The sequence below is a fragment of the Micropterus dolomieu genome, linkage group LG20, assembly GCF_021292245.1.
Source record: "Micropterus dolomieu isolate WLL.071019.BEF.003 ecotype Adirondacks linkage group LG20, ASM2129224v1, whole genome shotgun sequence".
Taxonomy (NCBI): domain Eukaryota; kingdom Metazoa; phylum Chordata; class Actinopteri; order Centrarchiformes; family Centrarchidae; genus Micropterus; species Micropterus dolomieu.
This window is the reverse complement of record NC_060169.1, coordinates 20,025,932-20,037,451: the sequence shown is the minus strand read 5'-3', so window position 1 is coordinate 20,037,451 and position 11,520 is coordinate 20,025,932. Positions and strand designations below refer to the sequence as shown.

At 42.9% G+C, this 11,520-nt stretch overlaps 1 protein-coding gene across 2 annotated transcripts; it reads left to right on the top strand.

Moving 5' to 3' along the window:
* Positions 1-801: 801 nt before the first annotated feature.
* Positions 802-11,410, top strand: LOC123958817 (rho family-interacting cell polarization regulator 1-like). Of its 2 annotated transcripts, none has more exons than XM_046032468.1 (17): positions 802-958; positions 3,554-3,641; positions 3,785-3,918; positions 4,073-4,151; positions 4,300-4,323; positions 4,452-4,505; positions 5,140-5,289; positions 5,465-5,528; positions 5,621-5,664; positions 5,755-5,880; positions 6,366-6,514; positions 6,595-6,703; positions 8,465-9,046; positions 9,209-9,432; positions 9,582-9,672; positions 9,868-9,964; positions 10,054-11,410. In XM_046032468.1, exons 3-17 carry the CDS (start codon positions 3,827-3,829, stop codon positions 10,122-10,124), a joined length of 1,956 nt encoding a protein of 651 aa, XP_045888424.1. In that variant the 5' UTR covers positions 802-958; positions 3,554-3,641; positions 3,785-3,826; the 3' UTR covers positions 10,125-11,410. The 2 variants fall into 2 exon arrangements, with proteins under 2 accessions (XP_045888424.1, XP_045888422.1); XM_046032466.1 differs by having other exon boundaries at positions 8,465-9,121.
* The last annotated feature ends 110 nt before the right edge of the window (positions 11,411-11,520 follow it).

Below are 11,520 nucleotides of genomic sequence, written 5' to 3'. Positions count from 1 at the left end.
CTATGTACAAAAAAGGCCTATTTCTCTCAGGCCATTTATTGTGGCCAGCCTAAGGCACACCTGTGCGATACCCATGCTGTCTGATCAGCATCTTGATATGCCACCCCTGTGAGGTGGATGGATTATTTCAGCAAAGGAGAAGTGCTCACTTCAGATTTTGACAGATTTGTGAACAATATTTGAGAGTAATAGGCCTTTTGTGTACATAGAGAAAGTCTTAGATCTTTGAGTTCAGTTCATGATGAATGGGGCAAAAACAAAAGTGTTGCGTTTGTAATTTTGTTCAGTACAGCTACAGATGAAGGACAAAATGTAAGTACAAATTGATGTCTATGTTACAGTGGCTGACTAAGAACAAATTAATACACGATTCCTGCCCTATCTGAGCCATTACCATCACAATGTTTTGGGACAAGGTTTTCTTTATCGAAACTGGGGGTCTAATAGACGGTGTGGTATTTACATAAATTATAAAACCATCAGAGGAAAAACTTGTGATTTTGAGTTATCCTGTATGAATTAAACTGACTTTACTGGGGAAACAAAAACGGTTTCACTTTGTGTTGTGTCATCAGCCCTGTTTAAATTGTCATAGTACTTAATTTCTCCGTCTTCATGCTACTCTAGATCAGTTTTCCAAGTTAATCTCTAGACCCTATGACAAAACCATCTGAGTATCTCCACTGAAATACTTGACAGTTCATTCACGCTTGCCTATATGTGCTTCCAAATCAGCTTGCAAATGTTGCTTCACGTGGGGAGCTTTTATAGTGAAAACCCTGAGCCGGAAGTCGTTTTTGCTAAGTGCTGCTAGCTTGATTGTGGACACAAAAAACTGCGAAATCAGGGAGAGGGACAGCGCCCAGAATAACTGTAAACCTCTGCTAACTGCGTGGAGCATCGCGTTGGAAATGAGACTCCGGTCATATTCTCCGGGTTCTCAGACTTTTAAACAGAGGTAGGGGGCCGCTGCTTTTTATCTCCAAGGTCACAACAAGAAGCCCGTTAGATTTTTCTCGACATGGGCATGAGTCCATCCGACGTGAAGTTGCTTTCCTGTGATGTTGTCGAATTAACGTTATATCCACCAGCTGGCCGTGATTGACTCAATCCCCCCTCATTTCTCTGTCGTATTTGGTGTTAGTTATGAGTTTGTGGGCCCCACACTTTCAGGGCGGAGGGCGTTGGGGGTCCTGGTGTGGACGGGAGTGGACTTTTTTTGTGGCCTGTGATGAGGTCCGGGGGCTGGGGTGGGATCCGTGCTGAATAACAAAATCTGGCACGACACCGTTTCCTAAATCTGCTGTTTGCCCTCCATCCTTTTGCTGTTAGTCGAAGTAAAGAGCAAGGCAGTGATGTGTGTTTATCCGACTCAGTGGCCTGCTGCCGCCGGGTTAGGCTAATCCAGTAATCTGGAATAGCGGTGGCTGCATTTTATTGTAACAGCATTACACCTCCTCTTCCTCCTCCTCCTCCTCAAACACATACTTGGACCCACAAAGTATGGATGAACTCTGGTCTAATGGGACTTGGTTGTTTATATCTGCACTAAAGCTCTCTGATCTGATGTGCTGAAATTGTTAATCGATTAGTGGATTACCGACAGGAAATGCATCATGATTCATCTCTAAACTTAACAGGCATGACTGTTTCTGTTCCCTATTCTGTATTATAAACACATTGCACACGGGGATTTTTTGGCTGTCGGTCAGATCCAATTTGACATCACGTTTTGTCTATGGTACATTGTGCTGACCAGCTGTTTTGACATTAAATAGTTTTAGTGCTGAAATATTCAGACAATTAATCAATTAGGATTAGCAGCAGAAAATGAATTGCCAACTAATCTGATGATTGACTAATGGTTTAGGTCATGTATCAGTGAAAAATGCAGATGATTTACTAATTCCAGCTTCTTGAATGTGAGGATCTGCTGCTTTTATCTGATTTATACCATTGTAGGTTGAATGTCTGGACATTGCTGGACATTGTTTTACTTTTTTGTGTGACAATTTAGAGACTAAACGGCTTGTAATGAAAGTAATCGTTAGCTGCAGCCCTATTCACTATACATAGTAAATGATTGATTCATTTGTGAAAGTGCGATTGCAGTAGGCCTGAACAAGGCTACATGTGCTTGTGCATGCAGTGAGTGCGCAAAAGGCTTTTTCAACCAAACTCCAGTCTTGTGAGGTGACTGCAAACAGTGTCCTCTTTGTTCACTCTGCTCTGAAGAGAGGATTAATCCAGTTAATGATCTCTAATGTAAGGAAAGGGATAAAAGCACATCTGACGGAGAGGAAACTGAGCGCTTATTATTATCAATATTGCTGAAGTCTGCTGAGCGTTTGTGTGGGCTTCAGGTAAAGCTATTTATGGGTGGGTGGGAGTGTGTAAGAGGGGTGGGTGTGTGTGTGTGTGTGTGTGTGTGTGTGTTTGTGTATGGTGACGTTGCATTTTCGTAGCTGTGCCGTCCTCATGGTTTCTTGGCTCTGTTTGGCAGAGGTTGGCTGCTGGTGGGGTGTTTTGATCCGTAAAGGCTCTCTGGTATGGCAGCGTTTCTTTGCCATGTCCTAACCCTGACTAACTTCAGCTAATCCCCCCCCCCCCCTCCTGTAGCTAAGATTAGCGATTTAACTGGACCCCAGGCCTTGTGCACCCCGAGCTCCCACGTCCTCGCTGTGTGGCAGGAGGCCACAGAAAGACAGCAGGGTGCATACAGCTTATTCTCACGTCACCACTGTTGTTCCTAATGAGGCTTTGATCATATAAAACTATAATCTGTGTTTTCCAATTTCGGCAAATCCAACAGGTGGAACATTTGATCCCTCCTGTTATAATACCACACGTTTCCTCTCGTGGTTTTGAGTTGAGTGTCAGACAATGGTGAGCAGATGTCACCCCTGTCCTGTGCTGGTTCATTCGCAGATCCTATGTGTTAATATGGGTTTCACTCCTGCTTGACAGATTTAGTGTGGTTTAAGTCTGTAATCTTTTTTGTGACTAGATTAGCAAAGGCACGACCCTCTCTCCCTATAGTTTCCCCTGACTGCAGCATCACGCTAATCTGCATGTTTAATGGCTTAGCTCGGAGTAGAAAAAGGGTCGTATTTTTTTCTTTTAGTGGAGGCATGGTTTTATATTCTTCAGCCAACCTTCTGTGTAGAATTTCCTGTGTAGAGTCAGCCATGAGACTTCCTGTACTCTGGTGTTAGATGTGGAGGGGGGGTGGAGAAGTAGGGAAGGAAGGGGAAGAGAAGCAAAAGCAGACTGTACTCCCTACTGTTGTCAGTGGTTGCCACTGTGGTTGCTGCATGCATGTCATTCACCATCTCTGACTTTCAACAAAACAATTTGGCCAGACTGAGGAAGTGAAAGAGTGGTTTCTGTCCTTTTTTTTTTTTTCGCCCCCAATATTTCCTCCAGGGACTTCTGTAACCAGCAAATTCCTTGATAATCACAGAGGGGGAACAAACATACTGTCAGGTACATTGAGGTATGAGGCGAAGAGGGACATTTTGTTTCTAATGTCTCCTTTTTTGTATAATTACAGGACATGTCCTTTGGTTTGTTAAAGCCACAGCACTACACTCAACCGTCCAAGCATGCTACTGTAGTGACGGACTCTCTCTACCAACCAGGTGAGCAGAACTCTTTTTGTCACGCTCTCTGTCCTGCCAGTTTCCTCGATGCCCATGTTTAAAAATGTAACTGAAATAATCACAAAGGCTTTATCATAACTGATCCCATGTTTTATCTTTCTCTCTGCCGCTCCCGCCCTCAGCACTGTTTGATCCAAGAGAAACGTGCCTTGTAAGGAAGCAGGATGTTCACAGGCTCCACCAAACTGCCACCCACTAAAACCCCCCAGCCCGAGCGGCTGGATGAAGTGTATGCTGCCTTACGCAGAGGCTTACAGTGAGTAAACACATCTCAGGCACTTGCATTGATTCCAGAGGATGGCTGCCAGGTGGAATATCACTGAATATCATGAATATGCAGAATACAACTGCTTTTGAGTCTTAATATGAATAAGTAACTGTGATGTTTTTTTTTTTGTTGTTGTTGCCAGGTCGTACCTGCAGGTCCACCAGCTGGAGCTGGACAGTCTGGGTCAGCAGATCAGAGAAAACAAGAGGAACGGTCGTTTGGTGAGAGCCCATGTAGTCAAACCAGTCCTGCTAGTATCGACTTCATTCAGTACCAGTCTGGATGCTGTCGTCTCCAGTCCTTAGCCAGGATGTTAATTTGACACTTTGTGATGCTAAAATGTTTTTATTCTTGCTGTTTTCTTTACAGGGGTCGTTGTATGAGCAGGACAAGGTGAGTTCCATTCACACCTGTCGTTTACAAATGTGAGTGCGGGACATTAAACCTGCATACAGATGGAAAAGAGACTCTGAGACTTTGTCAAGTTTAGTCATTTATCTCTTTGTCTTTTTTTATTGTAGCAAGTGAAAGCCATAGAGAGGTTCATGCGTCGATTGGAGTTCCATCTCAGCAAGGTGTGTATGTATACGAGGAATTGATTTAAATAAATAATTAGTTTTATTATTTAAAGCTGCACTATTCAAAATGTTGTACAAAAACAAACGATTATGTGGAGTTATCACCAGACTCTGTGAAGCTTTTGAGAATTTTTCAGCTCATTGTTTTGGTTTTAGTGCCCCACTACTTTATGGTTTTGGTTCAGTTTCATCAACTTGCGTTTGTAGGTTTAAAAAAAAAAACTTTAAAAACACACTGCACACTTCCTGCTCAGCACCCAACGGCCAACAGACACAGTTAGGCATTAGCTGGTCAACATAGTGGAGCCTTTAGAAGCTAAAGAGCCAGATATCTCCCTCAGGAGCTGATGGAGATTATTGGACTTGTGTCTGTTTGGTGTGTAAATAGGCAATTCTTTCCAACATATTTACCATTACAACCTCAGAAAGTGATTTTGTGTCAGTGCTGTGTTTACGTGTTCCTCTTCTTCATAGTGGTAGAAAAACAAATCAATGAATGCCTGATGTTATACATGAAATGACAAACGCACTAAACCAAAGTAAATTCATGATAATATGTTATTCTCTCTTCAGGATGAGAATTTAACATGTAACATCCATTGGTTGAAACCTGTGATATTTTCTTCTCCAGGTTGAGGAGCTGTACGATGCTTACTGTATACAGCGGCGAGTGCGCGACGGAGCAAGTAAGATGGTGGCTGCTTTTAACTCCGCCACTGGCAGCAAGGAGGCCAGAGAGAGTCTGAGCGAAGCCAACAAGGGCTACAGGGAATGTACAGAGGCAAGTGACCTGAGGTCATGTTTGTTACATGTTTCAGCACGTACACTGGGTGTGCTTCTCTGTGCTGTACATTATTTTAGCTAAAAAAAAAAATAGATATCCAATTGTACATTATTCTAATGTTACCATAAATCAGTATTAAATTATTCAAATCCTTTCTGCTATCTGTCTGCAGCACATGTGCTCACTTGAGAGCGAATTAGAAAGCCAGATGGGAGAATTTCACGTCAAGATGAAGGGTGAGTCACTTTCTACACTCATCCGACTTCCTATTTGCTCCACTCTGTATTTGTCCAGTTCTCATTTTTCTTGTCCATTTCGGATGTTTCAGGCCTCGCTGGCTTTGCGCGACTGTGTGCTGGTGACCAGTATGAGGTAAGAAACATGAATACAGGCATGTAGGCGCAGATATTGACAGTGTCTCTGCGTCCGCTGCATTACATCAGTTGTTTTTGGCTCCATCAGGTCTTAATGCGTTATGGGCGGCAACGTTGGAGGCTACGAGGCCGCGTGGAAGTCAGCAACAAGCAGATATGGGACAGTGAAGAGTACATCTTCCTGCCTCTCGTCACAGATCTGCTGTCAATCAAGGTAATGAAATCCGCTTTTAGAGGACAAGTCTGGTGTAATTCCAGCTCCAAGCTCACTGGTTCCCACATAAGGTGTAAATCTAGTTTAAAGGTACGATGTCCTGGTCACGTGCTCAAAACAAATAGGAGGCAGCATTTCACCTCCTTCTCCCCCTCAGCCAGGCTACGTCCTCGCATGCTGTTAATCATGTTAGTTAATTTTTTTTGAATGCATCTATTTTAAGCTGCAAAATAATATGAAGAAACATGGCTCCCAGTGTGGCTTATGAATGTGGTTTGGATGACACAGAGTTGTTCCCTCCACGCTCCATCAGGCTACACATGTAACACTTGATCGTAAAATTCATTGTTGGTATTTGTTCATAATAAGAAAAACATATTTATCTCCAGCCTTATTCTTTAACTTAATACATGCATTTTCATAAAAAAAACTCTTCTCTCTGCCTGTCCTCATCACTCTGAGGTTTGTTTGTTTTGGTTATCAAGGTGACGGAGCTGAAGAGCCTGGCCAATCACGTGGTGGTGGGCAGTGTGTCCTGTGAAATGCTCGACCTGTTCTGCCCACTTCCCCAGACGCTCGCCGTGGATATCAACGACCTCGGGACGGTGAAGCTAAACTTGGAGGTCACCTGGAGGTACTTACAAATTTAACACATTCATTCTGGTGTCTTTTGCTCTGTTTCTCACACTTTGTCCTGTATTTTATTTTTTTCAGTCCGTTTGATAAGGATGACCAGACATCATCCTCTAGCACGGTTTCCAAACGGCTTCTGTCCAATCAGAGCCCTCCTGACACGCCCTCTATGCGGGAACAGGTGTTTTATGTGAGTCACATTTTAAAGAGATATCGGCAACAACTCCATCACACATGCTCTGTTACACCACTAGTTTTATAATTTTGTATTAAAGGTTTGTAAACTCTCATTTTGACCACACATATACACTGCATATTTGCCATTTATCTTACTGATGGCTATTATTACTGTCATTTCACTGGCTTGTTCTATTTCAGCTGCTCCCCAACTGCTTTGTGTGTAGCGGTAGCAGTGATGTGTGTGAGGATATTCACAGAGGGCTGTGTGTTAGGACATGTGGCTGTGGGAGTGCCCTGCCTACTGCGAGCAGAGTGAATGATAGCAGTAGTGGGACGTGTGAGAGCAGCAGCAGCATGTATGAACGGAGCTGTGGTCCTTGTAGCTGTTTAATAGTGGTTGAGTAGAGCTCCAATATGTCCCTCCTCTTCCTCACCTCGCTGAAGAACATGCCTCGTGGCTGGCCCAGACAGAGCCGCTCGCTGTTGGAGGCGTTCCACGACGTCGTGACGGATAGGACGGCATCCTCACGTTGTGAATTCAGCCGCACAACACCCCGATTCACCTCTGTACAGTCGGTGTGTTGGGACGTAGTTGTAGTTTAGTTCATAGAGACCAAATCAACAAAAAAACCCTGAAATTATAATTTATTAACCAAAAGAAACACCTGGCAGTGAGTCTGCAATTGTTTTGTAAATTGATTGAAATGATTGAAGTTAATTTCCAGTCAAATCCAGGATCCTGATTAAAAAAGCCTGATCATGTTTCATTTGAATCTAAACTGAAAGACAATTTTAACTGTTTATTTGACACTTTTTTTCCTAGCAGATAGTACTGTATATGTGGTACTTTGTAAATTATGTAACACTTACTAATTGATTGCTGCCATTGCCAATGAATCGAGTAATTTTTCAATTGTTAATGAATTAGTCATACTGTATATGAAAATCACAAAAGTGCATTTAGTGTGTAAAATATTACAAATAGTGACTAATCTCAAGCTGCCACAGCCCAGAATGATATATTAACATTATGTATTGTCATCTGTGCAGAAGCTAAAAATGAATATATTTGTGTATGTATATTATGATTCAGCAAATAGCAAAATCTGTATGTGTGACGCACTAAGCAGTAAATGGTAATGTGTTTAGTTGATAATTATATAAAACATTCTAAATATTACAGTAATTAGTGAAATTAGAATTAAGTTGCTGTCTATATACCTACTAGATTGATTTATCCAATGGTTCTCAAACTGTTTTTTGGGAGCAGAAATATCATTTACCAACCATTTACAGTGTTCAGAAAATTAGCAACAAAATGAGCTTACATGAACATTATAACAAAAAATAACCAATAATCAAAACAACATCATCATGGTGCAACTGAAGGTGTTTTTAGACATAGACACCGTAAACTTCAGAGCATGATAGATGGTCTTGACTGATGTGTTAGCTTGATGAGCCTCATCTGTTTTTCTTTTTTACTTGCTGTTTAATTAAATTAAATCTAACTGACAATTTAAAGCCTTGCTAGCATGAAAGGACAGACGGGTCGCACGTGAAACCGATTCATTTAACTTTTGTTGCGTTCCATATTATTAGCCTTGGTTTTATTCGATGCCCGTATGACCCACAGTTCGAGGACCACTGGATTAATGAGTGTTTTTTCTGGATGTAATTTGACAACCAACATGTACACCTGTAATCACGCTGCTGTGTGTAAACGCAACAGTGATAATTTAGTCTAGTTCTCTCTGTGTCTTGTTTCCAGTCTCTGCTGAAGCGCCAGGGAGAAATGGAGAACGGGACCGTCTGGTCCAACTCCTCTGAGTCCTCTGACGACTCCTCCAGTCCGGCCTTGGCTCACCACGCTCAGAGACTGACGGCCTCCAACATGCTGCAAACCACTCTCACCACTCCGCTGTCGTTCACGCCGCACAAGTCCAGCGCGTCGACACCGTCACTCTCCTCCAACCAAGAGGAGGATGAGACAGAAGCCGGGGAGGTTTTCTCTCAGACAGATGCGGTGCCAAACGGCCACCTGCAGACTTCCTGCTCTCACAGCCACACCGGCGAGAGTAGTCCTGACTGTACTGTGACTGACAGAGCGTCTGTCCAATCAGCTGACCTCTCTGAAACCTCAGCAGACCTGAGCTGCTCATTCCCCGATGTGTCCTCTGTAGCTCCTGTGTCGCTGATGGACAGGTCGGATTTGTCTGAAAGCGGCGTCCCACAGGTGTGCGTACCTGCGGAGGAGGTAAAAGATGACTCATCTGAGACTTCGTCAGTACCGGCTGGGCAGACTGAAGCAGAGACGCAGGACAGCACCACTGAAGCAAGAGAGGGACTCCAGGTACAAGCATCAGAGAAACACAGTCAGCCCCTTCAGTCCGTCCAGGAGCCAAAGCAACCAGAGGATGCCCCGACAGTGAGCTTCTGCATTCTCTCCTGTGTTTTTGTAAAGTCTAGTGGGTTGATAGTGACATTTAAACAGCTGCGTTTGTTTTCTCCGTAGGTTCCTTTTCCTACTTCTACTAGTTTCAGTCAGGAAGTCGAGACGGCGCTCGAAAGTTTTGACTTTCTCAACTGCTCTGACCTCGACGAAGATGAGGAGGAAAAGGAAGACGAGGGAGAAAAGAAGCAGGAAGACGGGCAGCATGAGGAGAACCAAAGCAAACTGGAGGAAGAGAAAGTGGAGGAAGACAAAAAGGATGAAGAGAAGTTTTACTCTGGAGGGAGGTCAGTGGTCATCGGGTCATTGTGTTTTTGTCATTCCCATTTTGTACGTACGGTGTGAACGATATGATGTGGATGCATCAATAGATCATACTAAGGATGGTTTCTTTAACCCCTTAAGCCTCACTGACTTGAACTTTTTGTGTCTGCAGCGATGAAGAGGAGGCAGATGGTCTAGACATCCTTATGGAAGCCCCAGAAGGATTTAGGAACTCAGATGAAGATTGTTTCTCTGAATCACAGGTAATAAAAGTATCCATTGAATTCTTTTCAAAGCAGTCATGTGAGCATTTGTTTTCATGTTAAAAATGGTCGCAAAAAAACCTGCACACTGTCTTACTTACAAAATCTTTTTATAAGCTGGCAATGTTTCGGTACTAGACCTTCATCAGGCAAAAAACAAATAAGTTAAAAGAAAAAGGTTTTGTTTTTTCACAGGAGTCGAGCATGGAGGACGTGCAGGATTTGGCTCAGATGGAAATGCCTGAAGACGATAAGGCGAAGCGCAGCGAGGAAAAGGGAGATGAACAACACGGTAAGAGGCGTTTGTCAGTAAACAGAGGCTGCATTTGTTCATGTGAAAGCAAGCGTGACAAGTTTATTAATTAGCCGTTTTTGTTTTAGGAGAGGACACATCACGCGGTCAGGAGGAGCGTCCCTCTACTCCCGGCCATTTGGCCACTACGGTCTTCTGACGACACAGTGGAACCATAGCTAAACCATTTCTCCCACTCTGATCAACATCTCCCTCTTAACGCTGCGGACTGGAGGCCTTGAGGATGTTCCACTTACTGCTCAGACAAACAAGCTCCTCCATTACTGCGGAGTTTGTGCACATATTTGCCTTGTTCTGACCAAGAACGATAAACCTCGATGTTTCGGCACCTCAGCCTCCCCCACCCTGCCCCGCAGTCCTCATTCTTTCAACACACACTCCATCACGTTGCCTGGGTTTAAGTGGGATACCACTTAGTTTACACATTCATAAAGTGTTCCTGTCATGTGAAAATTCAATGTCCACAACGTAAACATTTCAGGAACAGCTAAAAGCGGCCTTGTTTTTGGCTTTATTACAGTGCATTTATCAAGTGATCTAATCATATTGAAAGGGTTTTATAAGTTCAAGTTGGTGGATTTCTTCAATCTACAGAGAAACATACAATTGCAGCATTACATTGCAAGGTTTTAAAAACCAACAGTAAGGATGTTAAAAACTTATGATTGTCAGTGTTAAATCAGTGTACGGCCCAGAGCTCTATCTGTTAGTGGGAAAAGACCTCATGAGCATGTGATCTTTGTCTGAAGATGCTTATCACCGTGCTGTGGACATGAAGTCATTTCCAAACCAGTAATGTACTCTGAAAACCAACAGGATCTTTTCATTTTAAGCCTCAGAGACAGTTAATGAGAATAATCAGAAATACACATGGAGTGCAGAAGTTACATTGAAGCTTCAAAGCAACACCAGGAGCGTGAGTAATATTAAGAACGAATATAAACACTTGAAGGACTGGAGTCAAAGTCACTTTCGTCCAGTTTTTATAAACGTGAAAACAACCTGCAGTGTGAAACAATATTTAAACCTGCATGTGTAGCTGCCTCACACTGCCAGCATGTGTCTGTATAAAAAGCTCAATTGATCAGTTTTAAGTGTGTAAGCTAGGCTTCCTGTGCAAGGAAGCCATCGGGTCTGTAGCTGTGGAAAAGCTCCCTCACGGGGGTGATATAGTCCTTCAGCATCTTGCTTTACGTTCTACAAAAGCCTCGACATTCAGAAAGTGCCTCAAGTGACAAGAGATGTAAGGTTTAAATGCCACGACAGGAGAGATCAGGCAAAAGATAAGTGTTTATTTTCTGAATTATTAAGAGTGTGCACAATAAGATATTTACTGTTTCATATAAAGAATTGTATATGTCTTGAAATGTTCAAATGTTTATGTTCAGAAATGTTTAAACTTTATAAAGGTTTCTTTAAAATGAACATGTCTGTTGTGTTGGATGAACACGTATAAGCCGTAATCAGGACTGTGACAGACTCTGGTTTAGTAAATATTACGAGCGAGAAGTTTTCTTATGAGCCTCAGTGAGTTT